Raw genomic sequence first — 20,791 nt, 5'->3', positions numbered from 1 at the left:
TCTTCTGGCACTCTGTCCATCTATTATCTAGTTCCTTAAATCTGTTCTTCACTTCCACTGTGCATTCATAAAGGATTTGGTTTAGATTATACCTGACTAGCCCAATGGTTTTTCCTAATTTCTTCAATTTAAACTTGAGTTTTGCTATAAGAAGCTGATAATCAGTGCCACAATCAGCTCCAGGTCTTGTTTTTGCTGACTGTATAGAGCTTCTCCATCTTTGGAAGCAGAGAACATAATCTAATTTCGGCATTGTCCATCTGGTGATATCCATGTGTAGAGTCACCTCTTGTGTTGCTGGAAAAGAGTGTTTGTGGTGACCAGCTTGTTCTCTTGACAAAACTCTATTAGCTTTTGCCCCGCTGAATTTGAACTCCAAGGCCAAATTTACCTGTTGTTCCTTTTATCTTTTGACTCTCTACTTTAGCATTCCAGTCCTCTATAATAAGGACATCTTTCTTTGATGTCAGTTCTAGAAGGTGTTGTAAGTCTTCAAAGAATTGGTCAATTTCAGTCTCTTCAGCATTGGTGGTTGGTGCATAAACTTGGATGACTGTGATGTTGAAAGGTCTGCCTTGGATTCGTATTGAAATCATTCTATCATTTTTGAGATTGTATCTCAGTACAGCTTTTCCCACTCTTTTGTTGACTATGAGGGCTACTTCATTTTTTCTATGGGATTCTTGCCCACAATAGTAGATATGATAATCATCTGAATTGAATTTGCCCATTCCTGTCCATTTTAGTTCACTGATGCCCAGGATGTCAATGTTTATTCTTGCCATCTCCTGTTTGACCACATCCAGCTTACCAAGGTTCATAGATCTTACATTCCAGGTTCTTATGCAGTATTTTTCTTTGCAGCATCGGACTTTTCTTTCACTTCCAGGTGCATCCGCAGCTGAGTGTCCTTTTGGCTTTGGCCCAACCACTTCATTAGCACTGGAGCTACTTGTCCTTGTCCTCCACTCTTCCTCAGTAGCATGTTGGACACTTTCCAGTCTGAGGGGCTCATCTTCCAGCATCATATCTTTTAGCCTTTTGTTTCTGTCCATGGAGTTTTCTTGGCAAAAAGTGGCTTGCCAGTTCCTGCTCCAGGTGGATTGTGTTTAGTAGAACTCTCCACTATGACCTGTCCGTCTTGGGTGTCCCTGCACGGCATAGCCCATAGCTTCTCTGAATTACTCAAGCCCCTTTGCCACAACAAGGCAGCAATCCATGAAGGGGACAAGACAGCAATCCATGAAGGGGGAAGGTTCAAGGCAGTGGTGTAAATTTGTGAAATGGTGAAACGGACAAAAATGATAGGTATAGGAAATGTATGACTATTTCTCTATTTGTTGCTTGTTATAATGCTTAACTGAACCCAATGGGCATGTGGCTGTATGACACATAGGCTTTATTTCCAAGGAAAAGTGAATGTATGGTTTTCCAAAGTGTGTGTGTGTGTGTGTGTGTGTGTGTATCTTGAATCCATACTTAATGACTCTTACTGTAGACCCAATGAAATCAAGTTAGCCGTAAGTTCCTCATTTCTTTGATTATAAGTCGGTCTGTTTACTCTGTTACTAACATGCATATATATGGATCAAATGAGCCTACAGGTACACACAAATGTCTAATGTGCTTTAGTAAGATCAGAAATCTTTACTCTTAAAATTCAATTAGTCATACCCACTTAAATGCACATTTGAACTGCAGATAAGAATATGGACAACTACATGCAAAGATTTTTCTTTTAATGAGCAAGGAAGATTTGTTTTTCTGTTCAGGGTGCCATCCTCTCCAAAACATCAAGATTTAAAGAATTTTACATTCTGTTGTTCATGGTCAGATAAAGAATTTCCTTATGAAAATTTGCTTGTGCATTTACCAGATGAAACAGGTTTAAAAAGCTGCTGTCTTCCTCATCATGCTCTCCTAAGCAAAATAAATAAGGAGTTAAAAGAACAAATACTGGTTTGAAACCGATATTGTAGAACATGTTTAAAATGTACAAGCAAGAGGATTATGCTCAGAACTGCTCCATGTAAAAAGTGTAAACTAGCTCTCCTATTTCAAGGATCATTTTAATAGCATGAATCCTACCTGTCTTGGGTGAAGAGTCCACCCACCAAGATTTTATTTACATTTTGTTATATTCTGACTACAAAGGTTATATTTTTGTAAATGTTTAATAGGAACTCACAGCTCATGGTGCTACATATACAGTACGTATATGTAGCAGCAGAATTAATCTTTCATTTCTTTTTTCAGTTCTACAATGTGAAGTATGACATTTAGAGAATTGCAAATTTATAAGGAGTCTTGGCTACAACTCTCTGAATGTTTACTGGGCTTCATTTCATCTTGAGATTATTTTATTTTATTTTTAAAAGCTGCGTTTCTTAGGTTTAAGTATCTGGTTGCAGAGCCAAAGGTTAGGAGTTTAATTCCGCACTGTGTCTCCATGGAGAACAGCATGCCTATATAATCATGGGCAAGCTGCACAGTCCCAGGGTGCCTCGAGGAGGAGGAAATGGTAAACCACTTCTGCATATTCTCTATCTAGAAGCCCCTGGAAAGGGTTGCCATATGTTGGAACTGAACTGGTGGCTTATACAGTGGTGCCCCGCTTGACGACGATAATCCGTTCCAGGAAAATCACTGTTACGCAAAATTGTCATCAAGCAAAAAAACAAACAAACAAACATTGGAATGCATTAAAAACTGGTTAATGTGTTCCAATGGGGAAATAGTTTCTGTCCAGAAAACAGCCATTTTGCGAAGGGAGGGAAGCCATTTTGCAAAGGGAAGCCATTTTGTGGAGCCAGAAAAAACATCATTTTGCAAACAATCAAAGTAAAGCGAAAAAACCCCATAGGAACCATTGTATTGCGATCGCTATAGCAATCACAAAAAACTCGTCAAGAGATTTGGTCGTCAAGTGGGGTCACCGTCAAGCGGGGCACCACTGTACAGTAGTTATTATTATTCCCATGGACCCAGTGTTCAATTCCATATTTTCACTTGATTCTGGGTATGGAAAATTTTATATGATGGATAAAAGGAAGAAAGGCAAACAGAACAGCATAAGAAATCCAAGATGCAAGTTGTTTATGTTACAACTGTAGCGCTTAGAAAGGACACAAAGGATTATAAAGAACAACCTGCTCTTGAAGCAGGAAATTCACAGTTAAAGATAAGCAGCTACAGGCCTTAGTAGTTCCTATTGGAACAGGCAAAAAAAGCTTTTACATTTGAAGAAAGCTTTTTTTTTGGTTTTTGGAACTTGAAGCATCCACCTAAATTGTTTCCTGCATCTACAGTATTTAGAACACTGTTTGTTTGTTTTTTAATGGAGAAGGAGAATCCACTCAAGCTGCCAGTTTCAGATCATAAAGACTAAGACACTGAATAGGATCAATGATTCTAACATGGAACTCTTACCAGATATCACTGACTGAAGTGCTTCCATGATAATATGTGCAAAGGCATTCTCTACACTTTGCAGGAAGTTATTCCTTTCTCCCAGTGTTCTGAAAACCTTGCAGACCTTCTGCATCATTTTGACAGCCCAGTCCATGCAATAGAGGTCCTTCTCACATACCTGATGCAACAAAAGCAGGAAACATCCACAAAACAAAGTTTCGCCTTTATTTCTTGCTGTTCATACCCATAAATGTATTTGTTGGGTCTCAAAGACTCATTGTTAATAAAACTTAATTTCTGACAAGGCCAGAAGATCCCACTGAATATTATGTTGTTTAAAGAACATTTGTATTTGTTTTTAAACTAGATAAATGACTAAAAGTGTATTTGTCCCCCTGTTTGTGCTGTGTTTCTTACTCTTCCTCCTTATGCCAATAAAGATTTTATCTATCACTCTTCCTTTAGATCAGTGGTTCCCAACCATGGGTCCCCAGATGTTGTTGGACTACAACTCCCAGAAATCCTGGCCAGCCCAGCTAGTGGTGAAGACTTCTGGGAGTTTTAGTCCAAGAACATCTGGGGACCCAAAGCTGGGAACTACTGCTGTAGGTATTTACTGCATCAACTAGATGATGTTAGCACTAATCACAAATAGGCATGAGTATGTGGTATATTTTGTTCAGCCAGCAAGGTTATATTTATTTGTAGCATTTCCACTCAAACTATTTTGTCTTGATTTTCATTTGTGTGATTCCTTATGTTGGTTCTATAGACCCATTGCTGGGCATGTCCAGATATCATAACTGATTATGCACAGTGGGTCATGGTGTATGGTGAACTCTACTCCTTTTGCCTGTCTTCTGCTCTCACTTGTTAAGGACTGAACTAACTGCAGAGTAATTTGTGAATTATATCTTTTAAAAAACTTTTTTCTTCTAGTTTAGTGCTACAACTGTAGTGTTAGTTCCCTTATTAAATATTGACCAAAAAGGGGGAGGGAATCTGAATGCCTACAAAATGAGTAGATAAGAAGGTGGTGATACTGGCAGAATGTGGGAGAAGGGGAGTTGTGTGATATGTGGACACTTGAAATGGAACTTTCCATGAGCATTAAAACTTTCTGTGTGATCTGCACAGTGATTTAAATGCCAGGGTGAGATACAGTTTGCATCACCTCAGGACAAATAACTGTGTGATAACACCCTACAGTTATCCAATGAGGGCATGATGGAGTTGAGCTCAAGGCTTCCAGATTCATAGATTTAAAACAGTCTTCTCCTAGTGACAGAAATTTTCATCACCATCAGCCGTTGCCAATAATGGCTTGGAATCATGGGATTTTAATTTGACACATCTGGAGGGTGTCAGTTAGGAAAATATAGGTCTCACCAAGGATAGGTTTGTTGTACAAAACTGTAAACAAAACAGTTCTCCACATTTAGAGCAAAACATGCCACCAGCTATGCTGTCATAGATATATTTTAATGCAGAATAATTAACATCTCAGACATGATATTAAAATTTCCCTCCTTAATTTTTTTCTGTAATTTAGGCAACTTGCCTGAAAACAGATGTGAGATCAAAGCTGTAATTGTATTTAACGTGCTTACTCTCCTTTCCATACTATACAGTGGACCCTTGACTTACAGACGGCTTGACTTACAGACTTTTTGAGTTACAGACTTCTCTGGCTGCAAAATTTAGGTTTGACTTGCAGACTGAGATTTGACTTACAGACCAGAAAAAAACCAAAATGGAACAAAAATGGCCTGTTACGGGATTAATCGGTTTTCAATGCACTGTAGGTCAATGGAGACTTGACTTACAGACTTTTTGACTTGAGAACCGCCTTCCAATACGGATTAAGTTCTCAAGTCAAGACCCCACTGTATAAGAACTAAAAGCAGATGTATGTGTGAGGATTTGGACTGCAGTCTGAGGAGGAAGTTACCTGTCCCCAGCATTGCTATTGTGTGATACAAATGTCCTGGCCCTGCAAAGCACTTATTAGCCCTGGGAAGTGGGAGGGAAGAGCTTCCCTTAGTGTGCCAATGGTAGTTTCCTCTTATGCTAAACAGAAACTTGGGAAGGGGAGGTCAATGAAATCACAGTGGAGAGGGAGGATGAATACTCTTTCTCTACATGCCATCATCCTGATTCTGGCTGCAGAGTTGTTATCTAAAACCATCTAATGTTATATCGAGTCTTAATATTGATAGACATTAATATTGGGAAGAAGAAGATATTAAATGAAAAGGAATCTTGCGTGTTCATTAACACTTACCAAAGCTAGAAAAACTGTAAGTCTTGCTAGTTCAACAGCTCTGCCATTCACTGCCTTACTAGCCATAAATGTGAAGCAGATATTGTTTCCACACAAGATAAGAAGACGGGCACTGTTTTCCAGTAGCCATTCCCTGGGAACTACTATAAAAATATGAAAGACTGTGTGTTTATGTACACATAATTTAATTTTTTGTTAATTTTTATTTGCTGCTATTGCAAGCTGTATTCTTTCAAAGTGTTTGCAGTAGAACACCAATAAAATACAGTATATCAATTTAATGAAATAAACAATAACATGTCTAACAGCCAACACCATTGCAAAGAATGCAATGCCTTATAATTTAAACTTTAGCCGAAAGTCCATTTGTTGCTTGCAGATTGCAATTAAACACCTAAGTTTTATCATGAATTCAAAAAAACAGGTACTGCTGGATTACTTTACTACAGTCCTACTTATCTAAAAGGAAGGCCTATTGAACAACAGGTCTGAAATCTGAGCAGCTCAATGGGCATAAAAGTTAGCAAAGGAAGGAGTGCCCCCTTGTGTCTTCTTTCACATCTCCAAAGGTTCTCTACAAAACTAGAAGTTGATTTCTGGTTACCTCTGGTTTTAGGGTGGGGGCCTGGATGGATTTTTCCACACCACGAATAACCTCCCCCTTCTTCAGCAATCTTGAAGCACAGGGGGCACATCTGGATTTCTATATAGATCTTATAGTATATATGTGCACATGTGTAAGTTTGGTCCTGCCACTTGACCCTCATGGCCCACAAGGATGTTCACTCTACAGTATATGCTAACAAGAAAAAGATGTGCCACATGTCCATATTTGCTGGTGGATTGCAACAGCCAGATATTCCCAAATAACTCCTCTGCTAGTCCTAAACTACCATCATTGTTTAAAACTTGTTTGATTTGTAACATGTAACACATTTCCTCTCCCTTTCCCTCCACTCAGATCTTCTGCCAAAGTCTTCCTACTTCTAACAGTCTTTTACTAACAAAGACTAGAGTAACATAAGAAAAAGAATAGTGCTATAAAATGCATTACTAACTCTCAAATTGTAGAAAACTAGATCCTGCAAAGAAAGAATGCATTGAATCTCATGTTTACCTTCAAAGCTGTACGCTGCAAAAGTGTATGAAGAAATATTGCATTGTGCTCCTTCAGAAACATTTGATGGTGGATCAAAATCAGTTCACATAGCCAGGAACATTCTTTCTGAATTGTGAACAATGTGTATCTATATGTATCTTGGATAAATTTTTGCAGCAGAGAGCAAGATTGCTGTGGAATACTGTGGAATTGCCTTATGGTCTCACAACAGGTTTTCCTAAAACAATGCAAAATCTTGTAGCTCCTTAAAGATACATTTATTTTGGCACAAGCTTTTGTGACTGCAGTCCATGAAAGCTTGTGCCATAAATAAATTTGTTGTTTATTATGATGCCACAAGACTCTTTGTTGCTTTTATTGGAGCAAACTAAAGTGAATACTTGGACTATAGCTTCTAATTTACTGTTCCGCTGCTGCCAACAAACTAGGTGGGTAGTAAAATGGGATAATCAGCCTCGGCATGCACTGAAAGAATGAGTGAACGAATCCTGTGCAATGGAGGATATAATTAATAATCTAGTACTCCACCTGAGCCTCAGGTTGTCTGAACGTATTCTAGGTTTAATGGCTACCTGATCGTATCTTGGATTCTGAGGAAAGAAAGAACATTCTCTAAGGTGCAGAATAAAGGCAAAACTGTACCTGAAAGTTCATCCAACAGACTGATTACATCATCTGCTGTCCACTCCTTTGCCTCTGTGTCATAAAGCAACTTAATGGCATCTGCCAGCCCTTTCAAACTGGTTTCATCTGTTGGATTGTCAGTCATTTTCTGCCAAACCACATGCCCTGCATTACATTATTCACAAGGGTCACTATGGAAGTGATTAACTTTGGACAAAAGTTGGCATTACCCCTTTAACTCAAAAGAGAACAATTTGTGTTAGACTTTTCCCAGGTGGGTGACTCCTAGCACTATTCAAGTCACTGCTCTTCTGCTGTAAGCTTTAAATAGAATTGCAGTTGCTTTTACACACTTTCAGAAGTATTGCAAATTTCATCCCAGTAAATTCTGTTCATGCCAATGTGTGTGGCATAGACGTTTTAGGGAGTTCCATATCAGCAAAAGTGGCCATTTGAAAAAAACATTATGAATACTCTTCTATGTTTGTTTGGCCATATGAGATAATCTAATTGTTAGCCCCAACTAACAGAAGACTAACTGCTGTTAAATCAGTGTTGACTTAACAGAGACCTGCTCATTTCCAGCTGTAGCTGGGACAAGCAATTGGGTTTTGCCCTAAATATTTATTTATTTAATTTAAAATAGTTTTAACATGCCTTTCTCCTTAAAAGGACCCAATAATGATTGTCCATTACAACCTATGAACTATAAGAAAAGAAAAGAAATATATAGATAAGAAATGTTTAGTAAAGAGATAAAATGTTGCTAAACATTTCCTATCTATATATTTCTTTTCTGGCTCCACTCCTGTTGCAGGGCAAACTCTTGTCTCGGCTTTCTGTACTGGGCAGGAAGGTAGTGATCTGGGTGTGGAAGAACTCTCAGTAGATTGTTGTCATGGACGGAGAAAACTCTGAGCCTCTGCAGTGGTGGGGTGGGAGCAATTAAAATGGTCTGCCCTAGGAGACTAATGGTTCCAAATGGTTCCCTAACACTTTTGGGGAGTTCCCTGCTGTTTCGTCAGAGGATCCTGTCAAGGCCCTTTTCAGTGGTTGCTCTCAGGCTTTGTAATGTGCTACCCCAAGAAATCAGACTGACCTCTCCCTCTTGTCCTTCCATCATCAGACAAATCCCTTCCTTTTTCATGAAGGCTTTTAAACAATAAGTGTCTTGGGAATACTTTATTACAGATTTTAATTTTAAAAAATATTTTAAAATAGTTTTTATCCTTGGTTTTAATCTTGATATATGTTTGTTTAGAATATTATACGTATTTATTTGATATTTTAAAACTGTTGATTCTTTTATCGTTTCAGTTGTGAACTGCCTTGGGTCCCCTAGAAAGGCGGTGTATAAATATCAATTGACCAACCAACCAACCAATATCTAGGCTTCAGTTATTAAAACAACTTACCATCCAGAGTAGAGATAGGCCCAAATATAATATATAGTAGTCGGGCTTGATTTACCATCGGCCAAGGTTTTAAAATACGTGTTAGCCAAAATGCAGAATCACTTTGATTAATCCAGTGATTTAACAGGACACTGCGGCAAAATATTCTTATCCTCAGCTCCAGCTTTCGAGCACTTCCTAGGATAATTCATAAAAATGTATAGAAATAAATAAGGCTGGAAAGTATGCTGCTGTTACCGTGTTACAATCTATAGTTGGCAATAGTTGCTTGGTGGTGTTTCTAGAAACCCAGAGGCAAATCCCTCTTGACTGTACACTTCCTTGGTTCAATACAAAAGATTACAGAACCCAAAGACCCAAATTTACCCTCTCTGTACATGGAACTTTTACCAGGCTTGCCGCTGACAACTGTGTGGACTCTCCGGGGTAAACTAGTCAGGTCACAGAGGAAGTTATAAACACGATGACATTCTAATTCATCCCAGCCAGCTGTTAACATCTGAAGAAATGTAGAAAAATACATTAAAATAAAAATAAAGTCAATGAAATCATTAAATAACCAGGTTATTCAGCCAGCATGTGTGTATCTGTGTATGTAAATATAAGAAATGTATTTTCTATCTGATGTACATGCATTGCACATGCTATGTAAACTGTCTTCACTACCACAAGACATAGTGATGGCTGCCAAAATGAATAGCCTTAAAGGAGGATTGGATGAATTTAGGCATGTTAGAGCCATCAGTGAATACTAGCTGGAAAACCATGTATCATTTTCATATATCAGAAGAATTATGCCTCAGTATATCAGTTGCCGAGGAACATAAAACAGAAGGTATAGTTGCACCCATGCCCTCTTCTGGTGGACTGCCAAAAAGCAACTGGTGGCCCACTATACTGTATAAACTAAAAGTTGGCTGAGATAGGCCTTTGATCTGATCTAACATGGCTCTTCTTATATGCTCTATATTAGCTGCACTTTTTGGAGGAGATCCAAAGCTGAGCTCCAACAGTCTACCTCTATCTCTACTGTCTCTTTGTGAGAGGGAGGCAATAGATTAAATGAAGATGCAAAGCAAAAGCATCAAGTACCATATCAGCCAACAGGGCAACGAATCTCCGATGCACTGGTAAAAGATTTGAGAGTTTTTGGGAGAGAGAAACCAGTCTTCCAAAGACCAGTAACTGCACTGAACACCTCAAAAGTTATGATTAACCCCCCCCCCCAAATCATAGGGCCGAACTATAAAGCAGAAGAGTTAATTTTTCAACTGCTGGAAGATGTGTGGTTGTCACTATAGAAGGTTTCATGGCTTGTGTAGCCTGCAGTTTGCATTTTAACTTATTTTGTGATTTTTCTTTTGCATGTAAACAAGAGGTTTGTTTGAAAGACTGACTGCTCCATCATAAAGGTATGCTTAAATCACATTTATTTGGGATAAAGATTTCAGCTTCTGATAATGAGCTACAGTATTTGTAACTGCAACATACAGTTTGGCCCTTACAGTCTGACTGTGCCAGCATTAGCAGTTACAAGTCTCATATTTTAGCATTATAGAAACACAGAGGGCAGTTTTGATTGCAGGGAACAAATAAACCTGAAAAAGCTGAAACTCCCAAATAATTTGAGAAGACATTATGGAGGAAACTAGTGTTAGATATAGGAGATGATTCTGTTCCTATCTCATAATGGCTAAAAACCTGTTAGCATAATACGTTGCACTAGAAGAAGCCCATTGAACCATATAGGATGTTGTGAGTATGCTCCTCTGTAAGTTCTATTGGTTCAAATGGGCCTACTCCAGCTGCAACCAACTTTGGAGTTGTAAGGTTAGGGAAACAGGTTGAGTAATAGCTCCTATTGATTATTATTTCTAGAGCATTTTTGTGCATTTTGCAAAATAAATATTCTGGACTATAACCAGATTTGGATGGTGCAACTCACTTCATAGAAGTAGACGTCCTGCCCCATCCTCCTCAAGGGAACCCCTCCAACATCTTGAGATATACAGGGTCAGGATATCTTACAAAATTGTGTTTCTATGGTACCAGGAACGATTGGATCTACCCCAAATCAGGCAGAACCAACTTCATGCATGTCGACAGAAGCCAGAGGGGTTTCCTCTGATTTCAGAGTGGAGGTGAGTTCTGAAATGGTGGGATGAGGTGCCCACACATGGAGCATTAAGCTCTACTAGAAACAAGAGACTGGGGATTCTGTTTAATTTGTAGCATGTATTTGTATCCTAAGAGCTGGTCAGAAGCATGCAGAGAACCCCCTCACTAGCTCATTTCTTTCCTGTTGTGAAAAAAAAAATCATTTAAAAAGTCATCAGATAGAAACTATATTTTCCATCACACAAATAGATGACTTTCCCTTTTTCCTCCCAAAAAGTATCCTGCAATAAGTACTGTCATCTGTCAGCAATGTCCTTCTGCAGCCTACACAAGACAAACAAACCAGTCACCTCAGTGACTCACAAAGAAATAAATTGACATAAATCTGACATCAGAAAAGGCAATATTCATAAACTAGTAGGGAACATTTCCATCTCCCATAACATTCTGTCACTGATCTTAAGATGGTTATTTTGAACTGAAAGTGCTCCCCCACATCACAATATAATACATCAAGAAGTTCATCTCTACATCCTGTGGCTTGAACAGGGACAATTACACTGCATATGTTAATTAATTGACCAGATGAAACATGTCTGCATTTATCATGTCCCAATCTGTTTTGTGAATGGTTAGATTAGATAATAAATGTTTGTATTTTATGGATTCATTTGACTTCGGCCTCACTGAAGAACATGCCATGCATTTGATGAAATGGACTCCAGTCCACAAGGATGTCCTAATAAACTGGTAGTATTTCAGATGCTGTAATTTACCTGTAAAAAGACCCCATAACATTGTAGTCCAGAACAGTGCAAAGGATCCAAGCAACCATTAAGTTTAAAGCAGGAAATCTATAAAGATTAAAGAGAACCAAACAAGCTTATTTCAATTAACTTATTTTAGATACCACAAAAAATGTAACAGTTTAATAGATTCAACTTTAAAAAAACTGTCATGCTTACTTCTGAAAGTATGTTGTGTATGTATTTCAACCTCTCCTTTGTGGGCAGCAATAAAGTACACCTTTTTAGCAACAGAGCTGCAAAGAGACAGAAGCATGCAAAAACATTTGAAATTCAATAATCTCAATGTGAAATAATCTGAAATCATTTGGGGGGAATTATGAGCAGAAGTGAATATATTTTAATCAGCTAAAATCAGGATATAATTAGGAGCACCAAATAATACATTCTTTTCTTTCCAGTTCCTCAAGGCCTGTCTCTTGAACAAATACTGTTCTAGAAGTCTTAAAGCAGAAATTACAGGGCAATTTTGCTGAAGGTGATTAAAAAAACCTTACTGGAGGATAACTGAATATCCTCTATTTCTTAAGGCAGCTCTGATTCTAATTGTGAAGTTGTTGTTTTGTCTGTTTCTGTTCTACGCATACTTGCTCCGTCACTGCCAGTGCAACCTGACTTTCATATATCCTATCCTCCTACTTGCTGAAAATCCCAGTCCTTTGCTTCTCCTTTGTACAAAGAATGTAAGCATTCTGGCTGCAATCAATGTCACATCAATGTTCTGCACAACACTTATCAACCTTCAGGTAACTTAATAAATGTTTATTATGATCAGAGTTAGTTGTAAACTGAATTAGTATCATTTGCTTCAAATCAATGCTTTAAATTAAGCTGAGGCAGCTGAAAATTTTCCCCAGATTAATTGGTTAATTACATTAGTATAAAGCTGAAGTCCTCTAACACCTCAGAGAATTTTGGTTCCTTATGCTGAAGCTTGCACAACAAAGTCTGTCGATATAGTAGTTTTTAAAAGGCCCCATAGATAACACTTGAAGTCTTGCAAAAAATAATATGTCAGTTTTAGAATGACAGTTGCTAAGAGCATTCACATTTTAAAAAATAACACAATCAAACTTGAAAATAAACCAGGGCAACCCAGTTGATTCTTGTCCATCCTGAAAGAATTTTGAACATTTTTCCAAGCAGCATCAGAGGAAATTTTATTCCAAATGTTTTAACATAGCACATAATGAAGGAATGACAGGAGAGTTAGCATATTGTAGAATTTAGAACAGCTTTTGTGGTAGGAAAAAATATTCCTGCCAATGGAAAATTATTATTTAATGTTTTCTTCAAAACATTTGAATAAACACTGCCTTGTTCAGAACATCTGGTACTGAGGACACTGGAAATATATCCAGGTGACAAGCTAAAAAAGGCAAAGTAACAAAACCTGTCTACAGAGTTACTGTACTACTACAATGGCTAAAGGGTGGACTTGCAAGGAGGCAGGAATTCATATCCTCACAGACTGGAGTACTCACTGCATGGTCATGTTGCTCCTCCATCCCAGGGCAAGAAATTCTGCACATCTTGTATAGCTAGCTGTCCATTTAAAAGATGATAATGATCAACCCTCTGATGATACTGTCTGAATTTTATATGCCATTGTTTTGGCTATAGGAGCTTTTCCAGTGAGCTGGATTTAAGCTAATTTTATCTGGTTTAAATGCAGGAAAGTAATAGTGCATGTACAGGGAGAAAGGATAAATAACATTCACCAAAATAGTCTGCTGGTCACTGATAGAGCACATGCACTTCAGACAGAAGGTCTCACATCCAATCTGAGTAACATGATCACTTGGAAAGAGAAGAGAGAGTTTGATCAAAGAGTACAGTGGGGTTTTGACTTGAGAACTTAATCCATATTGGAAGGCGGTTCTCAAGTCAAAAAGTCTGTAGGTCAAGTCTCCATTGACCTACAGTGCATTGAAAACCGATTAATCCCGTAACAGGCCGTTTTTGTTCCATTTTGGTTTTTTTCTGGTCTGTAAGTCAATTCTCAGGCTGCAAGTCAAACCTAAATTTTGCGGCCAGAGAAGTCTGTAACTCAAAAAGTCTGTAAGTCAAGGGTCCACTGTAATATAGATGAAAGTTTTGGGCTGTTTAAGAAAGATAGAAGCATCATTGGTGCAGGAAAGGCTCTGTGAAGGTAGCAGAGCTGGATTTCTGGATGAAAAAGTGGACACAGGGCATAAACCTCTATATGCAAAAGAGTCAGGACAGATTGTTTATAAAGTAGCAGAAGTATGAAAGAAAAAGAAAAAAAATGTGTGTACCCAAGGGTATCATAGTATAAATGTGTGAGCAAAGGAAATATTTAACAGGCAAAAACTTTAAAAAGTATTACTCATAAGACACCCTTTACATTCACCAAGCTATAACATCAAGGGAGAGATCAAGTAATTATCCCCAGCACATTTATTGTGCCATAAGCTTGAAAGAATGCATGACGCTCTATCCGGAAATATAGTGGGGGCAAGATAGGAACAAATGCCACGTGAAAAGCTTATGCTATAATTGTCTTTTAAGGTGTCACAAATCACTACTGCTTTTGCTGCATGAGACTGACATGTCTATCATTTTGGAAGTTATAATATTTAAAATCTGTCTCTTAAATACATGACATGGTAAAGTTCCTTTTTTGATGGCAGAAGAAGAAGAAAGAGTAGGAGTAGGAGTAGGAGTAAAGGCTCCTTAAGGTTCCATTGTCCTGAATACTACAAATGCTGAAAATTCAAAAGACTCCAACCTGTCCCCAACTGCATTGTTATCTGGAAGTGCTGAACTGCTTCAAAATCAGGGTGTCCAAGTATGCCTAAGTAATTTCATTGGACAGTGTGTGGAATCAGTGGGGAAAGTCTACAATTGATACAGAGAACTGATACACGAAGTTTACAACAGAAACCAAGCAGCCAGTTGGCATGAGCACAAGGACAACAATGAGAAAGATGATTTTGGCAGAAGGCATTATAAGTGTGTAAAAGAAACGGTTTCTCAGATTTCTGTTTCTTTAAAACAGGGTAGTTATAAACACATGTAACAAAAGCCCAATGGCTGTTTCTAATAGAGTTTCTCAATCCACTATTTTTTCCTTACATTCTGCTATTTTTCTTGCAAGATCCTAGACATATTTTAGAAGGTGCAATGAAGTCCATTGGAAAAAAAAAAAAGCAACAGAGCAAATCTTAAGCCAAAATTCCTCCATGCAGCTGGAGGAATTTAACCAAAAATTCTAAACTGTACAACAAAACCTTGTGTGCAGAAGTTCATCTTCTTAAAATATCCTGGATAATTCATTTTTGTATACTGCTGGGTTTATTTTTCTGAATTCAGATTAAATATTTTGTACTTATATTTTTCATATTTATATAGTTTTACAAGACAGCGAATGTTATGGAAGAGATAGTTAAAAGTTGTGAGGATTTTTGGCAGACAGTAAAGGCAGGTTCATAAGGGCAGTAAAGGCTGGGCATTGACTTACCACAGGCTAAACCTAGCAAACTCATTTCTGCCCTCCTTTTTTAATCAGAGTCAGAAAGAATGGCAAACCTGCAGCTCTCTGCTGCTAAAATTCCAGACACACACAGTGTATATGAGAGTGAAAGAAAAAGAGAGGGCAGTAGGAGAAGAAGGGAACATTGTCAGATGGGAATATTTCTAATATGGAGCAAAGTGTATTTTTGTTCCTTAGCTGAGTTGTACAGTTAATGAATGGAACACTTACCTCCATGTGTATGTATGAAAGTCTGCATGTGTGCATCAATGCTCACTTTGGACCTGGGTCTGCTCATCACCCTGGCTGTGCCTCCAATTGGCTCCCATACCTTCTACCTTACTAGCCACAACGAGTAAAAGACACCACTGCCCTGAGGAATAACACTATTTTGTGCTTTCACCAGTTTTGATTAAGCATCAAAATGAAATTTAGCTTAGAGATCCTGTGACAAAGACATCAACAACAATTCTCTCATGTTTATATGTGAGACTGAACCTACTGTGAATATGTACATAGGCCATGCTTTGTGGTTATTTATATCACTGTATCACTATATTAAATCAGTGCTGGTCAAAATCATGTTAGTTATGCCCACCAGTATAATGCAAATGGTATCATGTTTGGAGGCAAATTACCCTAAATTTAAAAATCACCATTGACATAATCATCTCAATATGATTTTACCTAATATTACCCCCACCCCCACCCCACATACACACTGTTTTTAATGTGTCATACTGACTAAATTTTCTGACAGATTCTGGGAAATCAGCATTGTCAATAAGAACATTTCACAATTCAGGAACATCATAGGAACAATTCAAGTCAGCTTTGGTCCCCTTTTTTTCTGACATTGTTAACAAAACTAAATATCACAAAAGGAATCTGAGACTTGCATTTGTAGCCATCGATTGAGAAGATAACCTTCGTTCATTATATGATTTTTAATCTAGATTTGGTTTGTACATTTTATTGCCATAGGAAAATACTTCTTTCATCTGCAATATTATCCTTTCCTGTCATTTAATAGGATACAATTTGTAGCATTGTTCTCTTCTCTCCAGTGAACCAAGGGTTTATATCATCTTTTTATTTAACTCTTTTGCATGAAAGAGGAATAAAAATGTGGCTGTTAAAATTTTTGTCACCTAAGGATCTGTAGTGCTCTAGAATGGAGAATCCTTTCCTACAGCCAAGTAGGCCAGGGTTATGAAAGTCACGTAGCAAAAGCCTTCTGTTTCCTGAAGGACTCGAGATGTAATTAATAAGGCGGTAGCTGATAGTCTTTGATACCATGCTTAGCATGCTTATATCCTTCACTGGAAGAAAAAGAGAGAGAAAAGGGGAGAAAACCCCACAACAGTTAGTCTTTTTTCTCTAACAAAACACTGGTGATTATCAGCCAAGAAGAATTCATTTTATCAGATAAAACGGTTGGCTTTGTGGATTCAATCTTGTAACTAAGGGCTTAGCATCTGGCCTTCTAGTACTACTTTCCCTTCATTATATACCTCAGCTGTTTTCTTCCATGTTCACACACTTAAAAAGTGCTCTTTTGTTCTCTCCTCCCACTCAAATGAGGATTAGTGGAAGACTTTGGCAGAACCCTCCACTCATTATGGATTTCAGCTATTGTGCATTATAAGTAGCAAATTCTGACAGACTCTACGGGTGTCTATATCTCACTTACCTTAAAAGCTCTATTGGGGTCATAATAAGTCACTTCCAACTTCATGACACATTAAAAAACATTTAAATACAACAATGCATGCAGAGCAATAATATGGGAAGTTAGAGGGTGAGAGTTCATTGTAGAATAACCACTATTTCCTGAAGTTTTGCATGGCTTCACACCCATGCTTGTTCAGATGGGAGGGAATACAATTATGGCAACTCCAGGGCTGGCATAGATTTTTTTAACCTTTGCTGGAGCTTTATTTCGTGGAGACATGGCTCAAAATGTTTTCCTGACTCCATGCCTTAGCATTATCAAAGTTGCAACAGTGGAATAGCTGTGGTGGTAGATTTTCCTTTCTCTTTGTCACAGCAGACCTCCCTCTGCACCTCCAGAATATAGATCCTGAGACACTCTCCCAGGAATAACTGGATTGTATCCCAAATGAGCACACTGATCCTGTAAATGCAATAGTTGTTGTTATGTGCCATCAGGCTGCATCCAACTTGTAGCAAACCTAATAGGGTTTTCAATATATATAATATATTTAAGGAATGATTTTACCATTGCCACTCACAGTTTCTGCAGCTAAGCAGGAATTTGAACCCAGATCTCCCAGGTTCTGATGCATAATTCTCTCCACTATGTCTCACTCAATAGTACTTTGCCATGTGTTTGGGCAATTGGTATGGCTGCAATATTTCGCAGGTGGGGTAAAGCTGTCTTAACAGATATACTACACACATACAAATACCTACCTGGCAAATATTCTAAAATCATGTGAAATATTTCTAAAGGAAGTGTTCTGAAATTCCCAAGGGTTGACAAAGATAGAGAATCTGTATCCGGGGTTTTGTTAAACTTGCGGGAACGGCGGTAGCTACGTCGGTATCTCTGGTTAGGAATTAGGGTATAGCTGGCTCTTAGAGGAGATGTCCTCCTTCTTTCTTGTTCCATAAATTTAGCCTGGAAGAAAGTCCACAGGGAAGATAAAATAAAAGAAATCACAAATTGAAGGACTACATAGTGGCATAGTTGACTATATAGTTGATATACAGTTGCTGTACTGTGTGTACATTTGAATTTTATAAGCACAGTTCAAAATGAAGCATTCTTTCAAATCTATATCAGTAATTTCCTAAACAATATGTGATCTGTAAATATGGCTGTTTTGGTGTACTGCCAGCATTCCCTTGTGACACAGATTGAAAGTAACTGTTCTGCAAAGAGGAGAACATCAATTTCCTGCTTTTTGTCTACCCATTGCAGGAACTAGGTGGAAATGATCACAGACGTTATCTGAGGCTCCATCGATAGCACTGAGTCCAGTAGTACACCCAAGCTGCAAACCTCATCCTTAGTGGAGTGAGTAATCCCTCAAAGAAGAAGGAGGCACCCAATCCACAAACACTGCCCAGCTGTGTCCCTACCTTGACACTGGGTCCCTCATCATGCTGGTTCATGCAGTGGTAGTCTTGAGAACAGACTAATGTAATGCTCTCTACTTGGGGCTGCCCATGAGGATGTTACGGAGACTTCAGCAGATCCAGACCACAGCAGCCAGATTATTGGGTGGCATCAAGAAACATCAACATATTTCTCCCATCCTGGCCAACCTGCATTGGTTACCCATCCATTTCTATGCCAGCTTCAAGGTGATGGTGTTAACTTATAAAGCCCTAAAAAGTTTAGGACCTCAATAGCTGGCAGAACGCCTCCTCCCAACGAAATCTGCCCCTCCCATATGATCTTCCTAGGCTGGGCAATTAAGAATATTGATTCCAAGAGAGGCCCAGAAAGAGAAAAACAGAAATCAAGTCTTCTTGGCAGTTGTAGTCAGCTTTGGAATAACCTCCCACCCAAAATCCATCTGGTCCCTTCACTGAGAATTTTTAAGCAACTGTAAAAAATGTGGCTTTTCCAACAGGCCTTCCCAGACCTTACAACACCTTAATTACAACTCCTAATTACAGTGACTGGTAATTTACACTATCAGTCCTGCTAACTCCTGCGACGTTGCTGGAATCAGTTGTATTGGATCTTGCCTTTCCATTGGACCATTTCAGCAACGTGGAGAGGGGGGATCTGCTGCTTGGGTATCAGCCTGTCCTCCACATTACTTTACCCAGGCTTCATGCTCTGGAGAGGACACTCCTCGATACAGAGCATGTTACCATAGTCTCTCGAGACTGAAGGATGCCTATGCATGCATTCCTGCTATCTTGTTCTTTATTATTATTATTATTGTTGTTGTTGTTGTTGTTGTTGTTGTTTTTAATTGTTGGTTGTTTTATCTTTATTTTGATTTTATATTATGTTTATTGTTTGGAATTGTATATGCTTTATTTGTTTAATGTGTAAACTGCCCAGAGTGGCCTAGTAGCCAGATGGGCAGTACAGATGCCAAATGAACAAACAAATAAACAAACACACATGTGAAGGCAATAGTGCCAAGAGAAAAGCCTCTAACTGATGAACTTAACACCCAAGCATACTTATGTGGTAAACAAGGTGCTGGCAACAACTTGGACACAAGCCATTAATTAAGAGCTTTATAGGTTTAAACCAACACTTCAAATCCCTCTGAAGATCTACGGATCATCAGCCAGTAGATCTTCAGAGGGATTGCGTGATCCCTGTAACCAACCTCGTTAGCAAACTGGCTGCCATGTTTTGGATTCACTGAAGGTTCCAGACACTATCCAGAGGCAGCCCCATGTACAGAATGTTATAGTAATCCAGCTAGGATGTAACTAAGGTATGTGCCACTGTGGCCAGATCAGACCTCTCCAGGAATGGATGCAGCTGGTAAACTAGTTTTAATTGTGCATCTACACATTTCTAAACATCATAGGCAATTTGTGATCAGAGCAGGGGTATGTACCACTGACTGAAATGGCAGAGTGAACCATGCCCCCTTTGGAAAGTAAGCCATTGGTATCACGTATCTGACCTACCTACCATGAACAGGTTGGTCTTGAGTGGAATGAACTTCTTCTTATTGGTCTTCATACAACTCATCACTGACTCTAGAAAGTTGATTAGAAGTTCTTCCACCTTGTCAAGATATGAGAAAGGAACAGCTCAGTCTCATTATCAACTCTACTGATGACCCTGAACTTGAAATCCTCAACTCACCATGGGCATGACAAATAATATGGAAAATAAGATGGAAATGTGAAGCTCCACACAGATCACCTCCCATAAGTCTGAGTAAAAATCTTTCAAACCCCGCCCCCCTTATGTAGAATCTACATGGTTCATAAGAGTGGAGGCATTGCCTTGTGTCACCTTAAAGACTAGTAAATTTTATGTGTTATAAGCTTTATGGATGGTACCTTTCAGAAGAAGGGAATGGTCAAGCAGTTGGTCAAGTACAGTACTTTGTATGGTCAAGTACAGTACTTTGTACCTAGAAAATCTTGGAAATGGTCGATATAAGTCCTATATGACTTGACAGTATGTTGTTATTATTATTATTTGTGAACTATAGCCCATCTCTTCAGATCTGCTAATATTGCATGAGGAAGAGGTCTATAGTCCACAAAAGCATATGCTAGGGAAAACATATTAGTCTGTAAGGTGTCAAAAAAGGCTTTGTTGAAAATAAATTTGTATCTTAAGTTTTTCAAAGATCACGCACAGAAGAGCAATCTGAACTTGCATCATGTATGCTGAGATCTGGTACCCTAGCTCTCAGATAAGCAAATAAAAAGAAAGAAAGATCTATTAGAATTAAAGCTGCTTTTCATCACTGTGGCGCAAAATGTGAACTTTTAGTTTTGCATGAGGCAAAATGTATGGATAGGTCACAGGGAGGAGACAGAGCTACTCCACCA

At 38.5% G+C, this 20,791-nt stretch overlaps 1 protein-coding gene across 2 annotated transcripts; it reads right to left on the bottom strand.

Moving 5' to 3' along the window:
* Nucleotides 1–1,208: 1,208 nt before the first annotated feature.
* FBXO47 (F-box protein 47) lies at nucleotides 1,209–20,031 on the bottom strand. 2 transcript variants are annotated; one of them, XM_078377974.1, is made up of 11 exons: nucleotides 19,914–20,031; nucleotides 17,711–17,918; nucleotides 16,426–16,596; nucleotides 11,938–12,014; nucleotides 11,749–11,826; nucleotides 9,221–9,353; nucleotides 8,855–9,031; nucleotides 7,458–7,604; nucleotides 5,696–5,838; nucleotides 3,430–3,589; nucleotides 1,209–1,920 (listed from the first exon to the last, which is right to left on the bottom strand). In XM_078377974.1, exons 1-11 carry the CDS (start codon nucleotides 19,971–19,973, stop codon nucleotides 1,811–1,813), a joined length of 1,464 nt encoding a protein of 487 aa, XP_078234100.1. In that variant the 5' UTR covers nucleotides 19,974–20,031; the 3' UTR covers nucleotides 1,209–1,810. The 2 variants fall into 2 exon arrangements, with proteins under 2 accessions (XP_078234100.1, XP_020649675.3); XM_020794016.3 differs by having other exon boundaries at nucleotides 9,245–9,353.
* Nucleotides 20,032–20,791: the final 760 nt, after the last annotated feature.

Source organism: Pogona vitticeps, chromosome 6 (genome assembly GCF_051106095.1).
Source record: "Pogona vitticeps strain Pit_001003342236 chromosome 6, PviZW2.1, whole genome shotgun sequence".
NCBI classification, from domain to species: domain Eukaryota; kingdom Metazoa; phylum Chordata; class Lepidosauria; order Squamata; family Agamidae; genus Pogona; species Pogona vitticeps.
This window is presented reverse-complemented; position numbering and strand designations above follow the sequence as displayed.

Excerpts from the sequence above, each read along its gene's own strand:
- FBXO47 (XM_078377974.1), bottom strand. The coding sequence starts at position 19,973 with ATGAGTTGTATGAAGACCAATAAGAAGAAGTTCATTCCACTCAAGACC. Across the intron at positions 7,605-8,854 it reads GCCTATCTCTACTCTGGATG|GGCATGTGGTTTGGCAGAAA; the intron begins GTAAGTTGTTTT and ends AATGTAATGCAG. Across the intron at positions 5,839-7,457 it reads TCTGTTGGATGAACTTTCAG|TAGTTCCCAGGGAATGGCTA; the intron begins GTACAGTTTTGC and ends ATATTTTTATAG.